The following is a 23,841-nucleotide window of genomic DNA, read 5'->3' on the forward strand; positions in this document are numbered from 1 at the left end:
TTTTTCTCATTTTTTTTATCAAGTGATACTTTCTATCTGTTAATCAATGAAAAATTTATAAAAAGTAAAAGTTTTAACTTTATAACTCACATAGTTTTGGAGTTATTATAAAAATAAATTTTTGGACATGTTGACCTTTGATGAAACCTTAACTGAAAAATCAGCTGAATATTAATGAGAATTGCATTATGGCGTATCGGTCGCCATTGCATGAGCTGTAATTTTTGCAGTAAACTATGATAAAATGTATTAATTGTTATCCCCCCCCCCCTCTAGCCACCCATTTCTGTTGAAAATCATGAAAGTCTTTTAGAAAGGTCAGGTCTGGAAACGCATTTTTCACAGGACATGTTTTCAGAAGAAAACAGACTATAGCAATTTCCTGTTTACTGCCAATTTTATTTATAAAACCGGTTCTACTCTATAAACTTTGAATAGGTAAACCTAAACCACGTGTCTTGAATTTGAATCACAATAACATTAGTAGAGGTGACAATGAAGAGTGTCTAGACAAATGGGATCTTCAGATATAGCGAGAAACCGAACAAAAACGGCGGAAACATTTCTTTTACGAATTGTGTTCAGCTTTTAGCTCTAGAATTTAATCTTGAAGCATGTGTTATCGTATTATTGCCCTAATAAGATGAGAACTAATTAAAATTGTTCAAGGTGTATTTGTAATTAGTGGTGTATTTTTTTTTTATTTTGACCCCCTTTCAAGACTCCAAGATAGCAGTCCCATAGTTTCCACCAGGATATCGACAATTTCTGGCCAAAATTGTTGCTGTTGTGTCTCCAAACAATATAACTGCTATTCCTTTTTCGTCCAAAATGACCGTCTTTCCGTCTCCATCCACAATTACAGTCCTTCCGCTCATAAAAGCGACTATTTCGATTTAAGCCCAAGAAAGGAGACATCACTTCTTACCAGGACTTTGGACCTGCCGCCCGACGACAGATGTGTGCACTTTTTTATTATTATTTATCATGTTTTCATTGATTTATTTATCTATTAATTTAATTTCTTTCTCCGATATCATTTAATCACATAACTAACAGACTGTGCTGTATCTACACAACCAACACTCTCTCTCCTCTCGCCCAGGACTGGTTATTGTATCAAGGGATTTAAGTACCTCACCCAAGACCTGTATCATTTTAGAAACGGAACAATAGCCCGAGGAGATAGGACCCCGAGAAAAGATACCCGGTAGTGAAAAAAAACATACCAAATTGGTAGATTCTAACTATATACACATATTATTACATTTTTATTCCTGTAAATACCTGGTGTTTTTTAGCACCCACCCTGGCTACTTCAGAACAAGCTAAACAGGTCTCATCATGGCTGTTACTTTCCATAAAGTACCCGAACACGAGCTCTCAGGTAGATAAAATTGCTAATAGAGAGGATCCCAATAGGATAAAGACCTAAATCTATTATTACAGAATAAGGATATCTTAAGGAATAAATTAAGTTTGTTAAATTATCATTAACAGATATTTTAACAACTACCTAATTTATTTAGTTTAATTAGTATTAGAAATTAAAAAATAAAGCGCATGCATGTAAGAATGGGGCTTTCTGACTGAAATACAATGAACATTTAATTTGTAGAAAATGTTATGATATACTTATCAAATCTTTTCCATGTGGCTAAAGTCACATAGATAACGTATATAAGGTCAGCACTATTAACAGAAAGAACTAGACTTGAAATGCATACGGGATTATTTCTTTTCATATTGGTCCAATTTCTCTATCTCACTGTTAATGGCCATGTTGGGGAAACACCTAGTACCAATACACACTTGAAGGCGGTGATGGAGAAATTAGAGGAACTCCAGACGACCGTACACCTCCAAAGTGATCGAATTTCTAAGTTAGAGAAGCGGAACCGTAACCTGGAAAAACTTAAAGCCAACGATCTCCACAAGAGGGAAAACAAGCAAGATAAGCGGATTTACATTCTAGAGAAACAGTACTTGCGTTTTGAAGAACGTTTGAAAAAACAATCCAAGAAAATATTATCTGTGGAAACGCTTGAGAGGGCCATTATGAAAAAGATGTCTGGGTTACTGAGTAGACAAAACGTCCAAGAAAAACTGTACAGAAATCTGAAAGATCGACTTCAAAATTTTATGCACTCTCAAGAAGAAAATCCCGTTTTTGCTAAGGCCCTCAAGCAACACAAAGAAAGTTTGATAAGAAGAGGTAAAATACGTCGATAAACTGCCAACTTACGTTACATCACATTTATATCACTTGAAGAAAATTTTGATTTCTATTTACTGCATTTATTTCTTCTCAGAGCGATTGCTTGTTCCTGTGACAACTACTGCGTCACTCAGCAACATTGTTGCGTTCTATGCGTATTTATCAAAGGATGTTCCATCCCCCAGCGGCCACCATATCCTCACGTTTGATAACGTAATCACCAATGCAGGAAATGCTTACCATCCCCACTCTGGTACATTTATAGCGCCCCGATCTGGGTTTTACGTTTTTACATGGACTATAAGAATATTTGGAACAGCACATCACTCAACAGAACTGTTAGTCAATAACAATGTCGCCGGATCGACGTATCTTGATCCAGCTAATACTATTGATGGCAGTGTTACCGGTACCGTTGTGGTACATGTTGACCAGGGAGATGATGTTTTGGTAAGAACTCTGGACCGGTATTACAGGGGTGATATAATAAGCAGATTTGAAGGACGATCATCCTTTGCAGGATGGGCTTTAGCTTAAATCAAGTGCATAAAAATAAATGAATATTACCTTGTTTTAAGTAGAACGTTTCATGCTTCTTTACTTTTACATAAAAAATATGCTGTAGGCAGTGTAACTTTTTTTTCTCTAGTCATGACTTTTATCGTGTTATACTTTGTTAAAGGTTCATCATCCTTTCTTTTGATTCTATTTGGTTCATAATAATTTTCCAATAATTATCAATTTCCATTTGAGAAACCTCTCTTATTAGAGGGCCAAGCCTTATCAAATTACAATTCACGCAATATCAAAACTTATTTACTAAATAAGTGTTAGCACAATACGTAAAGAGTATTTAAACTGGCCTTAAGACCGTAAGAAGAAAACATGACGTGGAATCATTTTAATATTCATGGAGACAATGTTTAAATTTAAATGAGTAGCTTCCCTTAACATTTACGAATTTATCGGGAAAAATATACCCATTGGGATATAGCAAAATATTATGACACAACAGGTAAGTTTTTTGTGTTCAAGAACTGTTAATCATTGTTTGAAAAGGTTGGTAATGACACGACAATATATGAGAACTTATTTTCTCGTTAGGCCATTTGAATTTCAGCAACGTTAACGTTTTTGTGATATATTCATACGCACTGTTTTTGATGCGTAAATTTCATAGTAAAGTAAAAGGAAGTTTCATTTTATTGATTAAAAATCATAATTAAATGATGAGAAATAAAGGTAATATTTTTTCCTTAGATCGAAGTATCGAAGAAAAAATTGAACGGAAAACGTTTTCATCAATGGGCGTACGTTTTCCGTCCAAATTTTTTCTTTGATACTTCGATCACAGGAAATAATATATCATTCATTTCTTAAATCACTAATGCTGGAAATGCCTATCATGCCCACACTGGGTGATTTATAGCGCCTCGATCTGGTCTATACGTGTTTTCATGGACAAGAAGATTGCTTGGATAAGCATATCACTCAAAAATATTGGTCAATAATATTATTTTTTGATCCAGCTAATACTATAAATAGGTGGCAGTGTCACCGGTAGCGTTGTGGTACATGTGAACCAGGATGATGTTCTAGTAAGAACTCCGGACTTATGGAATGCTGGTGATATAATAAGCAGAAGTGAAGGTAGATCCTCTTTTTGCAGGATGGGCTTTAGCTTCCAAATAAAGTAATCTTACCTTATTTTTCAGTAGAAAATTTCATGCTTCTTTAGTTTTACAATAAAAAAAGATATCATAGATAGCTAGTGTGACTTTTTTTCTCACTCGCGGCTTGTATTGTGCTACACGTTGCTAAAGATTCATCAGCATTCCCTCAATGTTGGAGTAATTCTCTTGTGAATGAAGCTTTACAAATAACAGTTCAAGCAACATCTAAACTGAATAACTGTTAGCACAATAGATAAAATATCTATTTGTAGTTTAAAGTAACGCTGCCATCCATCACACTACCTGAATTCAGATACTTTTCGTGCTGTTACATTTTCCTGAGAACGTCATATTTTGACTTTTGTACTTGGCACATTATCATGATTATGACATTATCGAGATTATGCGGAGTCGTTTTTCCCTGCTTTGTAGGATTTAGCTGGAGAAAGTACAACCATAATTATCAGTATTTTTAATATTTTTGATATTTGAAAATTGTTCCCAACAATAAAATGATATTTTCAACCATTGTTTTCTTTAGACCAATATAAAAAATCAATACATGCATTAAATAACATCCAAAATTACTATTGGTCAGTTGTTCAATCATGCATCTGTTTTTATAAAGAATACATCACCTACGTACTAGGGAATGTTTTGCTAAACGTTCATAATTTTCCGAAATAATTATTCTCGTAACAGGGATACACAATGCCTTGTCTCTTATCTTATCCATATTTTCTTTAAAGATTGCCTGGTTATTGCATTTAAATCCACTGCATATCTCAGCTGATGTTGCCACGTTTGTAGATGTAAACAACATTCCGTGTCATCGAGTGCAAGCACTTGGCTGAAGCCGAATGCAGCCAAACGGCACATATATAGAAAAGAGAATTATTTTTAAAACATGATATTCTATGTAAGAGAAAATCACTAATAACTATTTATTTAAACATGAAAATATTGCCGTTTAGTTGTTACAAATTCTTGCAAATATCGGTAAATAGTTATTTTGAGCTTTATTTCCTTACAAGGATCAATCAGGGCGGACTCCGGCGGAGCAACTGTCATGACATCAAACCTCATTATGACCTCATTGCCATTAATATTTTTTTCATGTGTAGCCTTAACTGTACTGCGTAAAACCATGTATAATAAATGTGTATGGTAGACTAAATAATAATTTTCTGTCACCTTAAAAGATGTATCTTAAATGATTTTAATGGTCATCTATTTGGTACAATATAAAAGAAAAAGAAAAGTTAATAAATTCTTGTCAGATAATTTTCATTTATTTTCAAATTGAAATAAAAGTTTTCTGTTTGATTCCCAAATGCCACTGCATGGTTTATTTATAAACCTCTGGAATTTGACTGTATTTTCTGAAATATTGCAGTAAAAATCTGGTATCTTAAATATTTACTTCTTTATCAAATTGATTTGGAAGTTCCAATCTCTTATTCTTAAAAAAGTATTCTACCCTCTATATTTCTTGGTCAGGAAAACGAGGTTTGACTGTTTTTATTTATTTATTTAAGATAGAATGTGGGAATGGCAAAATTAAGAAATAAATTTAAAACAAAATAAAGGTATGTTGTATATGTACGAGTTGTTTTAGCTCTGAGCCAGGCTCGCCTAATTCTCCCATTGACTACAGTTCCAAGCAATACCAGTTTATGTCGGTGGCCAACGCAACGGCAGTCGGAAAGGCAAAGATGCTCACAGTAGCTTACAAAGGTATATACAGATATCTCATTCTAAAACTCACAGTAGCTGACAAAGGGACCCATACAGATATCTCATTCTAGCTGACAAAGATATCTAATACAGATATCTCATTCTAAAACTAAGAGAAGCTGACAAAGGTATATACACAGATATCATCCTAAAACTCAGAGTATCTGACAAAGGTATATACACAGATATCATTCTTAAACTAAGAGTAGCTAACAAAGGTATTTATAAAAATATCGCTCAAACACTAAGAGTATCTGACAAAGGTATTTATACAGATATCATTATAAACCAAAGAGTAGTTGACAAAGTATTTGTATAGATATCACTCTAACACTATGAGTATTTGACAAAAGTATTTACACAGATATCATTCTAGTCTTAGAGTATCTGACAAAGGTATTTATATAGATATCATTCTAAAATTCACAATAGCTGACAAAGGATAACATTCTAAAACTCACAGTAACTTGACAAAGGTATCTATAAAGATATTATTTTAAAACTCACAGTAGCTGACAAAGGTATTTATACAGATATCACTCTAACACTAAGAGTAGCTGACAAATGTATTTTAAAAATATCATTTTAAAACTCACCGTAGCTGACAAAGGTACCTACAAGGTACCTACAAAGATATCATTCTAAAACTCACTGTAGCTGACAGGAATATATAAAGATGTTATTCTAAAACTTGCAGTAGCTTTCAAAGATATCTAAAATAGTAGCTGTCAAAGGTATCTAAACAGATATCATTGTAAAACTGACATTAGCTATTATGACATCATTCTAAAACTTGTAGTAATTGACAAAGATATCTACACAGATATCACTGTAAAACTGCCAGTAGCTGACAAAGGTATCTATACAAATATCATTCTAATACTCAAAGTAGCTGACAAAGATATCTAAACAATTATGATTCACAATAGCTTGCAAAGGTTTCTAAACAGAAATCATTGTAAGAATGACATTAGCTATTCTGATTTTATTCTAAAACTTGTAGTAATTGACAAAGATATCTACACCGATATCATTCTAAAACTGCCAGTAGCCAGCTACTCAGGATAAAATATCTATAAAGACTCGCAGTAGCTGACAAAGATTTCCTAAACTCACAATGGCTGACAAAGATACCTGTTAATTTGTTTAATCTCTCTCTCTCTCTCTCTCTCTCTCTCTCTCTCTCTCTCTCTCTCAGAATTCATTCAAAATATGTACCAATTGATAATCTACTCTTCATACATATTTTCAATGTTTACATGTACTTGTTATTGTACCTTGACCTATGGAGAGAACGATCATAGGCAGTCAGGCCTGCTGTTTAATCCATTTCTATGTATAAAATATATTTTAAACTAAAGATATCATTCTAAATCTCTCTGTGTCTAACAAAATATCTATTCAGATATCATTTATAAACTAATAGTGGCTGATATACAGATATCATTCTAATACTTACATTAGCTTAGAAAGATAAATGTCAAATCACTAAAATATAACTTAGTTTTAATAGTTACTTCACATATATTTTATCTTATTAAATGAAGTCAACACACTGATAACATCTAACACAAACAAAAAAAATAAATCAAACATTTAATTGCAAGCAAAGGAGACTTTAAAATTCAATCACAATTTTTAAACAGCTGATGAAGATCAGTTAACACATGCTGAAATCTCTCGTGATAAAAAAAGTAAGTATGGAATGTACACAAAACTTATTGAATTCTGCACAACATTACTAACTTTTACGAAAACTTTCCTAAAACTTACACAAACCCAAGGTATCCCAACACATACTGAACACACAGACTGGCACTTGCTGTTGAAAGTATTTTAATAAAAGTAATCAAACTTGATCTTTCATTATGGGCCTTTCTTGTATCATAGAATGCTGATTTATAACTAATATTTTTGATAAAATTCTGCACAAATGTACCGGTATATTTTTCAAAAGAGCCACTTTGAAATTCACATGTTTATTTGAGTGTTTAATTTTTTATGCACATATGTGTATCATGTAAAGGTACATATATAAAAAGCAAATATTTTTTAAACAAACTTCTCTTTTCATTTTGGGATTTTTGATAGATGTAATGACTCAGTTAGAGTGACAGAAAGAATATGTGTTCACTAAATGACCAGTTACATGTACAAAAACATTTTTTTAACATTAACTTCTCTTTTTTTGTTTTAGGATTGATAGATGCTTCAAAGAGAGGTGATTTAACAAAGGTGGGTAAATTACAATATTTATGGGTAAACAGGTATCACCTTGTATTATTTGTCACAGTTGATTGATTATATACTGATTATTTTCACAGTTCACTGATTTTTATAATTTTTATTCACAGTTGGTTGACTTGTTCTGTAATCAGGATGCGGACCTTCTAGCGACTGACCAATATGGCATGACCTCACTGCACCATGCTGCACGATTTGGACATAAGGGCATTGTCAAATATCTCATAGATAATGGTAAGACACTTAATTCTAATTAAAAATAAAAAGATACCTCATTGATAACAATAATAAGGAAACCTAAAAAAAAAAAAAAAAAAGAGCTAAAACATTAAAGAAAATACTAGTATCTCAGTGTTATATTTTTCTTTACAGCGCCCCCTGTCATTTTGGATATGGTGGACTATGAGAAGTAAGTGAGGGAGTCAATGTTATAGATGACTGAATTTTTCACTTATGAATAGCAGTAAACAGAATAAAAGATTCAGATTGCTTTCATTTAAAAATATCATAACTGTATTCTTGCAGAACCTAATGCAATATAGAATGATAAGAAAATAAATTCTATCATCTGAACTCAAACAGAATTGTACCTATTGCATTGTTCCCCAAAAAAGGATATACTGAAACCCTTTCCTACTGAGTGATTTTATACAATGGTTTGCTTGACTTTGAACCTCTTGGATGATTTTGTCATTGACTTACTTCCAGAGGACAGACAGCATTACACAAGGCAGCGTGGTACCAGAGACGGACGATCTGTTACATGTTAGTGGAGGCCGGCGCCTCCCTCACACGTACTGACTACCAGGGGAACACTCCGCGGCTACAGGCACTGAAGGCCGACGACAAAGAGCTGGCCGCTTATCTAGAAAGTAGGTCACCCACTCAGGGGAGTCATGTAATTCATTCTATTTCATTTAAATTTTGTATAGACTTTGATGTAGCATTATGATCTGATTTTAAATCTTGTTCAAAACTTGTTCTCTGTAAATGGGCCAGAGGACAAATTAGTTGTAGGTTAGATATTTTTACAAGTGATTCATTTCTTGTTAATTTATCTGTTGGCAGACAAAAGCATGACTTAGTAGGTAAAGTTCCTAGCTCCAGTATCATATCTACTACAGGCTGATCTAGAACATTACTATACAGACACTACACTGCTAATTTATACATAGAGAACCACCCCCAAAATGTAGTGCTAGATGTAGATAGACTAAATGTATAAAATCGATTCTCCTTTGCTATCATGGTGAAGAAATGCAGAAAAAAAATCGAAAATTAGCAACACACAGAAATCCTCATTCCAAATTCGATTTCAATACCATTATTTATTTTAAATTTCATTATGCTGTGACAAATTACATAATCATGTATATCTGATGTCAATCATTAAACTTCAGCCTTATTATTGAAGACAGTTAGAAAATATGTAAATTAAGTGTCATTATATTTTGTTTTATTCAGGTCAAGAGGAAGAAATGAAAAAAAATAAATAAAATTCTCTTGTCCTTTTTTTGTAGGTCAGAAGCATTTTCAACTGGTTGTGTCAGAGGATCAGGAAAGAGAGCACCAAATCCCCGGATGAACACATGGCTTTGTTTGTTATGGAACATTAAACCGAATACTGAATGGGTAGGCGTTACGCCATTGGCTGAAATCAGGTATTTAATTGTTTTCATTTTAAAGTAAAATTAATGACCTTTGAAATAAATGATGGGATGAGGGAATATTACAGAAACTATAGAAATACCAGGGAAGATTTTAGGAGTGGGGGTTGATTTTTTATGCCGCGTGTTATTTACTGCGAATCTCTATAAGTTGAAAATAACTGCAATTTTGACCTATAAACGCCATGGGACCATATATTTTTTTCAGTATATTTTGTTAGGGCTTAGAACAAAGTTTGAAATGATGCTAAAGATTTTTCTGAAATTGTCATAGTAAAGTACTGAGAGGGCCTAAGGTTTGTATGGAGTTCTATGGGAAAATAATTAGTGGTCTTTTCCCTATAGAGACCCCAATTTTTACAATTTAAAGTGATTTGAAAGTCATGAAATGTTATTTTTTGCTAATTATTTGAAGATTGATGACATTTCGAGAGAAAATTTAGCAAAAATTTGAATTAGTTTACTGCGGTAATGGGGTTAGAGGTGATTTGGGTCTTTTAAAGAGAGGAGGGGGGGGGGGGGGTAAGAGAAGATAGAAATTAGTAAAGTCCTGTACAGTTGACATGGTCAAAGGAGGAAGGTAAGTTAAGAAAATGTATTAAATTGTTCTTAAGATGAATGATTGTATGTATGCATAGATTTATGTATGTATTTTGCATGTACATGTGACTATGTATTTATTATGTTTTGCTCTATCTGTGTATATTATGGAAGTGTAGGACAGTGACCTGGTGTTCATTTTTTTTCATTTCCTAGACTTTTGCACTTTTAGCAGTTTTTCAAATAATTAAGGTGGCACATAAAAGGAATTTTTGTGACGGACAAGTGAAAGGAGGATATTTTCTGTCTTGTCATCTCATGTTTGGTAGTGTATGTGTTCCTCTGGATTGCCCCCCCCCCTTTCTTGGCTGCAGGGTGATCAGTTTGTAGTTTTTTTTGTTTCTATGTTGTAGCTACACAAAGGTCTATGTTTTCTCTTTTTTCGCTCTTCGTAGTTTCCTCAGAATTACTCGCTGCGACTCACTTTCTAATGGTTTCTAGTTTTTGTACTTAGAGTTACTTCCCTTAGACCTGCTGACCAGACAGGTGGAATTTCAACATGATGATATCTTAACAGTTGTGACCTTTGGCTTCTGATTTTTTTTCATAAATTATTGTAATGACCTTGAACTGCATGTATGACATTTGAGCTTTATTATATTCACATGTAATATTATGTAATATTGAAAAAACATGTATTCCACCCTTGGCGGATCCATTTTTCATACATTTAGCTATGTAGAAGACATGTAATTAAGGAAATTTTTATAAAACTTGAAAAATATTGTTGTTTCTTTCATGATTTATGCTTAATTTGACTAATTTTATTGATTTATTTTCATTTAAGCACTTTAGAGGAATTTCATCTTTCAGCTTTCTTGGCCCCGGGAGTGTTCGGTCTCTGATCAGCAGGGGCATTTTCTCTACATAAGAAGAAAATGGAGATTCCATACCCACCTGATGTATTTTGTCGGACAGTTTTCTGTACTTTGCAGGTCATTTTTTTATTTATTAACTTTCCAGCCTCTTATTGTATAGTACATTTTGGGGGTTGAAGTCAGTTTTTGCTTTTCTTTAATTTTTAAAAAAAATTATTTAAATTCTCCTTTTCTTAGCATAAAATTCAAAAAGTAGCTTCTGATTGTAATGTATAAGACTACAGACATTGAACTTTGATTTGTTATCAAAAGGATTGATTTAAACTTGTCTAAATTAATTGTAAACAAAAATAAAAGGGGGCACCTGTTATTTCTTTAAGTGTTTTTTACTGGGGGGTGGGGAAACTTTTTTGTACATACTTAAGCAATAGGAGGGATTAGATAAGAATCAATTAGTATATCAGAGTCTTAAATAATTTACTTTGCATAAGCATAAAAAAATTCTATATCAGTCTTTTTAAAACCTTTGAATTTTGCTTAATTAACTATGATTTATCCAATTTTGGAGCTTTTTACCTAATTCTGGGTAGAATCCACCCTTATGAAATTATTGACTCAATTTTGACTTCATATCACTTTATTAACATTAAAACACAAAAACAATTCATTGTACAAATATTTTATTTATTACAGTCTCCAATATATCCAAATATCATCACCGCCCCAGACGTCATTCACTCCATTGAATTGTGCTGGAAGCAGTAAGGTGTCATCATTTGAGATGGTCACAGTATCCAATACACTGAAGTCACAGGACTCAAATTTCATACATGTTCACAGGTAGGTGTATAGTCTTTGAAATTACCACAATTGACTAATTCTGAGATAGGTAAGTATGTGAGTATAGGAAAGAGAGCACCAAATCCCCGGATGAACACATGGCTTTGTTTGTTATGGAACATTAAACCGAATACTGAATGGGTAGGCGTTACGCCATTGGCTGAAATCAGGTATTTAATTGTTTTCATTTTAAAGTAAAATTAATGACCTTTGAAATAAATGATGGGATGAGGGAATATTACAGAAACGATAGAAATACCAGGGAAGATTTTAGGAGTGGGGGTTGATTTTTTATGCCGCGTGTTATTTACTGCGAATCTCTATAAGTTGAAAATAACTGCAATTTTGACCTATAAACGCCATGGGACCATATATTTTTTTCAGTATATTTTGTTAGGGCTTAGAACAAAGTTTGAAATGATGCTAAAGATTTTTCTGAAATTGTCATAGTAAAGTACTGAGAGGGCCTAAGGTTTGTATGGAGTTCTATGGGAAAATAATTAGTGGTCTTTTCCCATCAGAAACAGCTGTTTGACTGGTTCCCCAGAAAACAGCAGTTTGACTGGTCCCCCGAGTTCCATTAAAGGCCAATACATGTGATAAAAAACCCTGAACTTGGCCCTACATTGTGATATTTCTGACAACTTTCCACTTTTTCGTGTTTTCTCCCAGTTTTGTGATGCAGTGAATGGTGTTAGTCATGAGTGGGTACTGTATAAAAGAGTGTGAGATATTTTTTTTTCTACTTTTTACCCTAATATCTTTGTCTAGGATTATTTTTGTCTTTGGATTTGATTGGTTCTCACAATTATCTGTGATATATAGGCTGTTTCAAATTTATTCACAGTTTGTGTATTCAAAATTGGATATTTGATTTCAAATTTGCAAATTATTGCTTGAATTTGAAGTTATATCACACGGATATTTGTTGATACAAGTTATTAGCAAGTAAACACTTTCTCCAGATTTTTTCATATTTGGATGTTTATTCAGTATGTTCATAATATACCATTTGTACATGTACATATGTACAGATGTAATAAATTTCTGATGTATTCTCGCTGAGAAACTTATTGTATATTTCTTTTGCTACACATATCTTTTACTTAGGTACAGATGAATTGATTTCATGTGTATTCGAGACCAAATTTGTTTTGCAGTAAAGCAGTTAGTGTATTAAATTACAATTGATCAGCAAGCTGGGTTTACTTGCTCCTCAAGCAGTGCTTGAATATGTCTTTTTTTTGTGATCATTTTTATCAACCATATCATGATTCTCTGTACAGATATATTTTACTACCTACATTGGGAAGAAAATGATGTCCATATATCTTGTTATGTTTGTTGTTATAACACAAATTGTTATTGCTTAATCCGAAAACCACACAGAAAATCTTCCATTTTTTTCACTTGAAATAAAAAAAATTGCTTATTCTCGCACATTTGTGCATAGCCATGCATAATTTATAAAGAATATTGTAAACATTTGTATTTATCTAAAGTAGTCTTAAAATTTGTTTTAGTAGTGATTTTGAAATGGAAAGAATTTTTTATAAATTTCTATAGCTCTATTGTCTTTTTTTTTTTTGTGTATTCTATACTTCTTGTAGTTACAAGTTTTGTAGTTGATTTTTTATTTGTATTATTTTCTATTATTTATGCAAATAGTTTGAGTTGGAGAAGGTCCCATTCCAAAGCAAACTATGGCAATATCACAGCATTATTTATTATGTTAATTAGATTTCTTTAACATTCCCTATGCAAAAGTTGAGCTTATTGGATTAATAACCCGTGTTTAACTATTCTCCAATACTCTTACTGGTATTTATTTGATATACATATATATGGTAATATAGACATTAACTGTTTTTCAATTTTAAAAGAAAATTGCATCAAAGAAACATTTTTCAACTCATTGGTTGCAACATTTGCAAAGAAAAAAGGAAGATCAAGTTTTTTTTCCAGAAAAAATTTCTCTTTCAGACATGCAGATATTTAGCATTTTAAGGATCGAATGATTCATTATGATCTGAAGTATTTTAAGAAACGGTTCATTATGATCTTTAACTTCATCTGTAATGCTGATGTTAATTATGTACAAAAAGTAGAATTTTAAAAAAAGGGGAGAAAATCTTATAAAAATAGACTAGTTTTTCTGTACACGTTTCATTTACTCCCTGCTTAGAAAAGGAAGAAAACAGAGATTTGAAAATGTTAACTTGTTGAGATAAACTCCGCAGAGAATATTGGAAGATTTCATTCTTTAGTTTTGTAATTTATTTCTTTTTTGAGAAGTTGTAGAAATACACTTTTTTTTTTTTTACTTTACATTAAGTCTGCAAATAAATACTGTAAAAAGAATCCCATAAAACTGTTATATTTATTGCTTAGCAGAGTCACTCATGTGATTTACTGCCATCCTCAAACTGTTGAACATTTTTTGCTTCTTCTCATACTGTAGATTCCTTATTTTTCGCGAGTACTTTTTATCACTGGGTCTTTCACGTCATATCGTGAGAATTATAATTCGCGAATGGACGGTTGATCAACAGAATTTACATAGATTTCAGGACAATGAAAATTAAAGTGAGTAATATTTTTTCGCGAGTGACGCTTCTTGCGAAATTACGCGGAAATCAATTCCTCGCGTATGATTAGGAATCTACAGTAGATTGTTGAACCAATTTTAGCCAATTCTATGGGAAAAGAGGACAGTAAATTTAATTTTCAGCTATTTGCCCATCATCATTAAAGTCCAGACTGATCCCTGTACTACTCTACGTATAAAATAGAATAGCAATTACAGGTTTTGAAAATGGTTTAATTCTGTTATCTGTATATTTAAAAAGTTAAAGTAAATCATTATGGGAGTCAGCAAGATTCCACTTCCCCTCAAGGAAGACTATTTCCCTCAGCTGCACTTCAGGGAATATGTTACCTGAAGGCTTTGCAATTTACGAAATTTGAAACTTTCTACAACAAATAATCGATAAAAAGCACAAATTTCTGCTTGTTTTTAACATTGTTTAATATACTAGGACACTTATAGAGGACAAGATTTTTGTAAGACGCCCTGAAGCGTCTGTATTGTTGCTGGTATAGTCTCAACGTGATGGAGTGTTTCAGCTCAATCTTCTTGTCAGTTGAGCATTTGAATACACTATAAAAGATACACGAGTGTTACTAGTAGTAGTACGAATCTTACGATAAACGTATTACATGTAGGGCTGTGAAGAAAGAGAAATATTATCAGAAGGCCGATAAGTGCGCTATTTGAAGTGAATAAATAATTATCGTTAACAAAAATTCGACATTTTGTAACTAACTGTTAAAAATTAAATTTTAAAGAAGCAAAGTCAGTGAAGTATTTCAAAATATAAGACATAAATGCATGAAAAAAAGCAGTACCCGGTCCTAGTCTCGGTATTATTTTAGAAAGGGTTAAACACGGGATGTGGAAAAAGGAAAATAATTGGAGAATGCGAATAACGGGCTAAGTAATTATAATGAACAGATATGTAACGTTTTATATCAACTACTTATCAAATTTTAGTGAAGCAATGTCAAAGAAGTACTTAAAAATTAACAATAAAACACATACATACAAAAAGGGCATTCTGACTGAAATAATTTATAGATAAGGTTACGATATGCTTATCAAATTTTCTCCGGATAACTTGTGACCTAGATAACGCATTTGAAGTGAGCACTTTTAACACAGGACTAGACTTGAAATGCAGACGGTAATGTTTCTTTTTATATTGGTCCAATTCCTCTATCTCCCTGTTAATGGCCATGGTTGGGAAACATTTAGTACCAGTACAGACTTGAAGGTGGTGATGGAGAAATTAGAGGAACTCCAGACGACCGTACACCTCCAAAGTGATCGCATTTCTCAGTTAGAGAATCAGAACAGAAACTTGGAAAAACGTATTGCTACCGATCTCCGCAGTAGAGAGAGCAAGCAAGATGAACGGATTTCCATTCTAGAGAAACAGTACCTGTGTTTAGAGGAACGTTTGGTGAAGCAACCCAAGGACATTTTAGCTGAGAAAAATCTTAAGGAGACCACTACGAAAAAGATATCCATGTTACTATATAGACAGAATGTCCAAGAAAAACTATACAAAGGTCTAAAGAATCGACTACAAAATTTGATATACTTTCAGCAAGAAAAGTCCTCTTTCCCTAAAGCCTTCACACAACACAAAGACAGTTTAATAAGAAAAGGTAAGATTTATAATTTATCCTGGAAGCGTCACCACATATAAAAATATAAAAAAAAAATATTTATTCACAAGAATGATATTTTTTACTGCATTTTTTTTTTCAGAGCGATTTCTTGCTCCTGCGACATCTTCTGTACCAAACGGCAATATTGTCGCTTTCTATGCGTATTTCTCAAAGGACGTCCCATCACCAAGTGCGTACCACATTCTTATATTTGATAACGTAATCACAAACGCTGGAAATGCCTATCATTCCCACACAGGTACCTTCATAGCCCCCCGAACTGGTCTGTACGTGTTTACATGGACGATCAGAATGTATGGAAATTCATACCACAGGACAGAACTGTTGGTCAATAACAATTTCGTTGGGTCAACATATTTTTATCCAGCTAGTAATATCGATGGCAGTGTTACTGGTACTGTCGTGGTGCATGTCGACCAGGGAGATGATGTTTTTCTTAGAACTGGTGAAGCATACAACAATGGTAACATTATAAGTGACATTAACGGAAAATCATCTTTTGCTGGATGGGCTTTGGCATAAAGGCGACAACTTAAATTGAATTGATAATTTTTCTTTTTTTCTAAAAGAGGACGATAATCACCTACACCTGAATGAACTGGTACAGAGGGCGAGATCTATTTATCATGAAGGGTAAGACGACCTGACCGCTGCTAATTTTAAAATTTTATTTCTCACTGTAGATGTAAAAATAACGACAATAATGAACAGCAGAAAATCTCGAAAATTCTTTAAGTTCCCGTACAAAACTTTTGAGTGGAATAGGCGTGACTAAGGCTCGACATCCGTATGCATATTCGTAAAAATCCAGATGCACAGAAATGCGTGTGGAGGCACTTAATTTTACACAAGTAGGTTTTCCATCAAACTATATATATATCTCACGAGCATGCTCAATAATAATTTCTTTTATTCAGATATTAAATAGGAGGGATTCATGGTCAAAAGATAAGAATGTTTCCTTTAATTTTATACTATTTAAAAGGATATTTAATAAATGTCATTTGAAATTGTATTTATGTCAATCGGGGATGATTTCGTCACTTTTGACCTAAACGCAGTAAGTCATATAATTATTATAATAAGTCATTTTCAATTTCCATGATCTTTCTGTATTGCAGGGTTGAGAATGAACATTTTGTTTGTTTGAATGACTTAACTTGGACTTTCGCTAAGTAATTCCTATACATTTAATTATCATCAATGTGCTCCAGAAAGTTTTAATTCTGTTTTAGATATTGCTCTTCTCTTACATGATAAACTTATAATATTTTGAATTTACTTATTTGATAAGATTTTGTACACATCCCTTTACAATTCGACATTTTCAAATAGTATAATACTATAACTAAATCAGCCTTTCAGAGACCATTCATGTCCAACTTGCCCTTCAATAATATTATGATTCAATGATGGTTTTTCACAAAAAGGACAGAATTAAGCAGGTGCATTTCTCTTTAAATATGCACATTTTCTGATACAATTTTTCTCAAAAAATCTCTTTTTTAAAATATTTGTTATCAAGTGATACTTTCTATCTATTAATCAACTTTTTACTATAATATACTTTACGATTGTAAATTATATAGTTATCCGTTTATCAACAAAAACGTTTTATATTTTAAAAGAAAATTGCATCAAAGAAACATTTCTCAAACCATTAGTTGCAACATTTGCAGAAAAAAGAAAGATGATTTTTTTTTCTGAACAAGTTTCCCTTTTCTGACATGACGATATTTTGTATTTTAAGGAAAGGTTCATAATGATCTTTAATATTTTAAGGAAAGGTTCATTATGATCTTTAGTATTTTAAGAAACGGTTTGTTATGATCTTTCACTCTATTTGTAATGCTTATGTTAATTATATATAATAAGTAGAATTTTTAAAAAGGGGAGAAAATCTTATAAAAATACACTAGGTTTTTTTTGTGTACATTTCATTTAATCCCTGTTTAGAAAGGAAGGGAAAAATTGAAAATGTTAACTTGTTGAGATAAACTCCGCAAAGAATATTGGAAGATTTCATTTTTTAGTTTTGTAATTTATTCCTTTTTTGAGAAGTTGAAGAAATACACTTTTTTTACTTTACATTAAGTCTGCAAATAAATACTGTAAAAAGAATCCCTGTTCTATTAATTGCTCAGCAGAGTCACTTAAGTGTTTTACTGCCATCCTCAAACTGTTTTTGCTCTACTCTTTTAAGCAAGCGTTAGCGCGTTATTCAGTTTGTTTGCACACACCGTTGCAGTTATGAAACTATATCAATCAAAAAATAATGATTCATTGCTTATATTTACATTTTTTGAATTTTCTACCTAACTGCAAATGTAATTTCTATTTAAAAACCTATGTATTATCTTTCGTGTGAGCTACGTTTAATGGATCAGCCAACGTAACAGCTTCTGGTCAAATTGAACGTGGTTTTTTGATTTTCGCTTGTGACGTTGCACTTCCTCGGCGTTCAACGATTATGACGTCAAATTAAAACGCATGTTTTAACCTCTTGGCACCCTGTCTGTGTTATGGTGTTTTGAATGCAATAAATTTCCATTTATTTTATATGCAAAAAATATATGTAATGTAAATATAGACTGTTGAACCGAACCAATTTTAACCAATTCTATTGGAAAAGAGGACAATAAAATTAATTTTCAGCCATTGGTCCATCAACATTAAAGTCCAGAATGACTGTACTGCACTGGGTTTTGAAAATGGTTTATTTGTGTTATCTGTAAATTAAGTCAGTGAAAGTTAATCATTATGGTAGTCAGCAAGATTCCAGGAAATACATGTATGTTACCGGAAGGCTTTGCAATTTAAGACATTTGAAACTTTCTACAACAAATGATCGATTAAAACACCCTTTTCTGTTTGTTTTTAACATTGTTTAATATACGAGGACACTTATGTAGAACATGATTTTTGCCAGACTCCCCTGAAGCGTCTGTAGTTGTACTGGTATAGTCTCAACAAATCGTCCTGTCAGTTGAACATTTGAATTTATTATACTTCTGTTAAAATGTTTCCTATATAAAGTTCAGAAGGTAAAATAGCTATCTTTTATAGTTCACGCATAGCAAAGCTATACCCCGGGGTATAGTTTTTGCTATCCACCCTCGGAAAATTTTCATGCAATTTTTGCCCCCAATTTTGATTTTCAGCGATATATCTATTAACTGATGATGTCATAAGGACTTCAGTAGCATTGTGACGTCATCAGAATTTCAGATTATACTTGCAGTGTTATCTTAAATTTATGCATTCTGTCTGTGTGTGTAACACTATCCTTTCCGGGTGATATTTCAAGAAGATTTTGAGCTTTTGCAATGTAATTGTATACCATAACTCCCAAGTACCTCTCTCACTCCTCTCAAAGTGTCCTGCCCCGTTTGTTTTATTAGTATTTATTGTATTATATGTCGCTATTTTTAGCACAGGGGTATGAAAAGAGTTATAACGTATAAAACAGGTTCTCATCGGATTTAATATTCTTATTACATCTATTAGGACTGTTTAATAAAGGTTAAATTAGACACCATGCATTGTGTATAAAATTTTGACAATATCGAACGTAAATATATAATTACATGTATGCGACTTCATCCTTGCATATAATTATTGAGAGTATATAGCAGTTCCTGGTCTAGTGGTATGTCACTCGCTTTACATGTGAGAGGACAAGGGTTCGGATCTCGGATAATCCGTTGCCTTTTTTTTCCAAAATACTTAAAATGTTTCCTATATAAAGTTCAGAAGGTAAAATAGCTATCTTTTATAGTTCACGCATAGCAAAGCTATACCCCGGGGTATAGTTTTTGCTATCCACCCTCGGAAAATTTTCATGCAATTTTTGCCCCCAATTTTGATTTTCAGCGATATATCTATTAACTGATGATGTCATAAGGACTTCAGTAGCATTGTGACGTCATCAGAATTTCAGATTATACTTGCAGTGTTATCTTAATCCAAAAAAAATCAAACCTCAAAAATTCTAATATACCGGGAAGGGTACATCAGTATAATAAAACACTTAATCAATGTTTGTGATTGGGATAGCTCTTTCATCAAACCATTGACAGGAACTATTCCCCTCGGGGAATAGTTCCCTGTCGCGGGTTTGATAAAAGAGCTATCCCACTCACAATCAGTGGATAAGTGTATATTATTATTTACTAGAAAGAATTCACGAGTTTTACCATCAATAATACAAATATTTTCAGAGAACCTTACGATAAACGTATTACATATAGGGATTTGAAGAAAGAGAAATATTGCAAGAAAGTCTACTATTGCAAGCAATAGCTCATATCGTTCCGAACTGGACAAGACTCATTTGTTGTCTCCCGCTTGAAAAGTAGGGGATATTAATTTGGGTCTGTTCGTCCGTCCGTCTGTCCGTCCGTTCGTCCGTCAGTCTTTCTGTCTGTCTGTAACGCTTTCGTTTCCACACGATATCTCTAGAACCCTTTGAGCTTTTGCAATGAAATTTTGCATAGCAACTCCCTATGGACTAAAGAAGAACTCTATCGATTTTGAGGTCAAAAGTTCAAAGGTCAAGGTCATAAATGCGGAAATTTTTCTGTCATTACACTTTCCTTTCCGCGCGATATCTCAAGAACCCTTTGAGTTTTGGCAATGAAATTTTACACAACAACACCCTGTGGCCTAAGGAAGACCCCTATTGATTTTGAGGTCAAAAGGTCAAAGTTCAAGGTCTTAAATTTATGCATTCTGTCTGTGTGTGTAACACTATCCTTTCCGGGTGATATTTCAAGAAGATTTTGAGCTTTTGCAATGTAATTGTATACCATAACTCCCAAGTACCTCTCTCACTCCTCTCAAAGTGTCCTGCCCCGTTTGTTTTATTAGTATTTATTGTATTATATGTCGCTATTTTTAGCACAGGGGTATGAAAAGAGTTATAACGTATAAAACAGGTTCTCATCGGATTTAATATTCTTATTACATCTATTAGGACTGTTTAATAAAGGTTAAATTAGACACCATGCATTGTGTATAAAATTTTGACAATATCGAACGTAAATATATAATTACATGTATGCGACTTCATCCTTGCATATAATTATTGAGAGTATATAGCAGTTCCTGGTCTAGTGGTATGTCACTCGCTTTACATGTGAGAGGACAAGGGTTCGGATCTCGGATAATCCGTTGCCTTTTTTTTCCAAAATACTTTTTTTTTTACTAAATGATGGTATTCAGCATGTGAAATGAAAAAATTATGAGGTCTGGCTTGTAAAAACTCATAAAATCATCATTACAGTGGGATAAATATTCCATATAAAAAGGATCTTCTATAGACATAATAAAGAATAAGCAATCAAATCTTTATATCCATATTGGCATATTTTATTTGCTTCAGTATACATGTATACATTTAGTAATTTTTCAAATTCAGTCAGGGGGATCCGACCCCACCCCCCTCCCCCGAACTGCGCATGGTTTACCTTTTCCCTAAGCGGGGGACACAAATTTTCTGAATTAGCTTGTCATCACTAAAACAATATCCATTAGCTAGGCTTGGACAACCATCAGCTCGTATCAGTCCTTTAAGTACTTTCAGTACTTTGATTTAAAAATCAAAGTTAAAGAATTTTCACTTTTCCCCTGATTCCATGGCAAGTATTGACAATTTGCAATTTTTAAATGCAACACACACAATTACAGATAATAATCATTAAATCAATAAAGTTTCATGACAAATGTCCAAGGGACCAGCGAGAACACTCGTGGACAAAATTCGTCGCTTTTAGCAGGTTTCCTTGGCAACGGTAGCCATTTTGAAACTGAATGATCACACAACACAACTACAGCCAGCGATCCTCCTTTGAGGAAAGTTTCAGGCAGATTGCCCCAGCCATCTCCGAGAAACAGCTTGTACAACAAAAACATGCGTACAATCGCAATATATGTCGTCCCCGACTTCGTTCGGGACGACATAATTAAATGGCGGATAAGTGCGCTATTTGATGTGAATGAATGATTATCATTAACAGAAAATCCGACATTTTGTAACTAATGTTAAAAATTAAAATTTTAAGAAGCAATGCCAGTGAAGTATTTTAAAATATAAGAAATAAATGCATTCAAAAAAGCAGTACTAGTCTCAATATTATTTTAGAAAGGGTTACACTGTAAACACGGGGTGTGGGAAAAGGAAAATGATTGGAGAATGCGAATAACGTTCTAAGTGATTATAATGAACACATAAATTTGAAAATAAGATACATACATGCAAAAAGGACATTCTGACTGAAATAATATATAGAAAAGGTTATGATTTGCTTATCAAATTTTCTCCTTGTGACTTGTCACCTAAGATAACGCATTTGAGGTGAGCACTTTTAATAAAGGACTAGCTTTGAAATGCAGACGGGTTTATTCCTTATTATATCGGTCCAATTCCTCTATCTCCCTGTTAATGGCCATGTTGGGGAAACACTTGCTACCAATACAGACTTGAAGGCGGTGATAAAGAAATTAGAGGAACTCCAGACGACCGTACACCTCCAAAGTGATCGGATTTCTCAGTTAGAGAATCAGAACAGGAACTTGGAAAAACTTATTGCTACTAATCTCCGCAGCAACGACAACAAGCAAGAGGAACGGATTTCCAATCTAGAGAAGCAGTACTTGCGTTTAGAGGAACGTTTGAAAAAACAATCCAAGGACATTTTAACTGTGAAAATGCTTGAGAAGACCACTTTGAAAAAGATGTCCGGTTTACTGAGTAGACAAAACGTCCAAGAAAAACTGTACAAAAATCTTCAGGATCGACTTCAAAATTTGATGCACTCCCAAGAAGAAAAGTCTTTTTTCTCCAAGGCCATTACGCAGCGCAAAGAAAGTTTGATAAGAAAAGGTAAAATACGTCGATAAACTGCCAACGTTACATCACATTTATTTCACTTGAAGAAAATTTTAATTTCTATTTACTGCATTTATTTCTTTTCAGAGCGATTGCTTGCACCTGTGACAACTTCTGCGCCACTCAGCAACATTGTCGCTTTCTACGCGTATTTATCAAAGGATGTTCTATCTCCCGGTCCGAATCATATCCTTACATTTGATGACGTAATCACCAATGCATATCATTCCCACGCCGGTACCTTCATAGTCCCCCGATCTGGTCTGTACGTGTTTACGTGGACTATCAGAATATATGGAGCAAATTACCACTCAACAGAACTGATGGTTAATAACAATGCTGTTGGATCGACGTATCTTATTCCAGCTAATCTGATAGACGGCAGTGTTACCGGCACCGTGGTGGTACATGTTAACCAGGGAGACGACGTTCTGGTAAGAACTCGGGACTCGTATAACGTTGGTAATATTATGAGCGATTATGTATTTTATAGCTATTTTCAGTTATCGTACTTGTCTTCACATTAGGAAATCTTCCAGACCTGAAAAAGGATACTTAATTGAGCTTGACTAGTGCAACTACCTATATTTCCTGCGAGCCATTGAGAGGAAATTCTAACTGTAAACGTATTGCCCGTAAGGATTGGAAAGGAAACAAGAGGTCCACGGGCCCAGATAGGTCACCCGATTATAATGGTACAGCATTCCAACAATTAAATTTGGTTCATGTTAAAACCAGAAGTCATGAAATTCACAGTTTAGAAAGTGGCAGCATTGCTTATCATAGCTATACACTTCGCATGCTTACTTTGATTACTTAATACCCAGAGGTAGATCAGAGTAACAAAGAGAAAATACATTTCCACTTTATAACCAGCTGTGGATCCCATCCCACAGGAACC

The 23,841-nt window shown here is 33.4% G+C and overlaps 3 protein-coding genes and 1 long non-coding RNA gene across 4 annotated transcripts; all 4 read left to right on the forward strand.

The window, feature by feature from the left end:
- Positions 1–1,986: 1,986 nt before the first annotated feature.
- Positions 1,987–2,760, forward strand: LOC134253185 (complement C1q-like protein 4). Its single transcript, XM_062735697.1, has 2 exons — positions 1,987–2,215; positions 2,313–2,760. Exons 1-2 carry the CDS (start codon positions 2,059–2,061, stop codon positions 2,753–2,755), a joined length of 600 nt encoding a protein of 199 aa, XP_062591681.1. The 5' UTR covers positions 1,987–2,058; the 3' UTR covers positions 2,756–2,760.
- Positions 2,761–9,441: 6,681 nt separating this feature from the next.
- Positions 9,442–12,038, forward strand: LOC134253186 (uncharacterized). The gene is made up of 3 exons (XR_009989081.1): positions 9,442–9,533; positions 10,927–11,074; positions 11,651–12,038. It is a non-coding gene; the product is annotated as an uncharacterized LOC134253186 (long non-coding RNA).
- A 3,471-nt stretch (positions 12,039–15,509) lies between these two features.
- Positions 15,510–16,574, forward strand: LOC134253187 (uncharacterized). Its single transcript, XM_062735698.1, has 2 exons — positions 15,510–16,027; positions 16,131–16,574. The coding sequence occupies exons 1-2, from the start codon at positions 15,532–15,534 to the stop codon at positions 16,571–16,573; spliced, it is 939 nt and encodes a 312-aa protein (XP_062591682.1). The 5' UTR covers positions 15,510–15,531; the 3' UTR covers position 16,574.
- A 5,824-nt stretch (positions 16,575–22,398) lies between these two features.
- Positions 22,399–23,467, forward strand: LOC134253180 (uncharacterized). The gene is made up of 2 exons (XM_062735693.1): positions 22,399–22,934; positions 23,028–23,467. The coding sequence occupies exons 1-2, from the start codon at positions 22,439–22,441 to the stop codon at positions 23,465–23,467; spliced, it is 936 nt and encodes a 311-aa protein (XP_062591677.1). The 5' UTR covers positions 22,399–22,438.
- The last annotated feature ends 374 nt before the right edge of the window (positions 23,468–23,841 follow it).

Source organism: Saccostrea cucullata, unplaced genomic scaffold, assembly GCF_032062105.1.
Source record: "Saccostrea cucullata isolate Sc308-1 unplaced genomic scaffold, CSIRO_AGI_Scuc_v1 ctg1425, whole genome shotgun sequence".
Taxonomy (NCBI): Eukaryota; Metazoa; Mollusca; class Bivalvia; order Ostreida; family Ostreidae; genus Saccostrea; species Saccostrea cuccullata.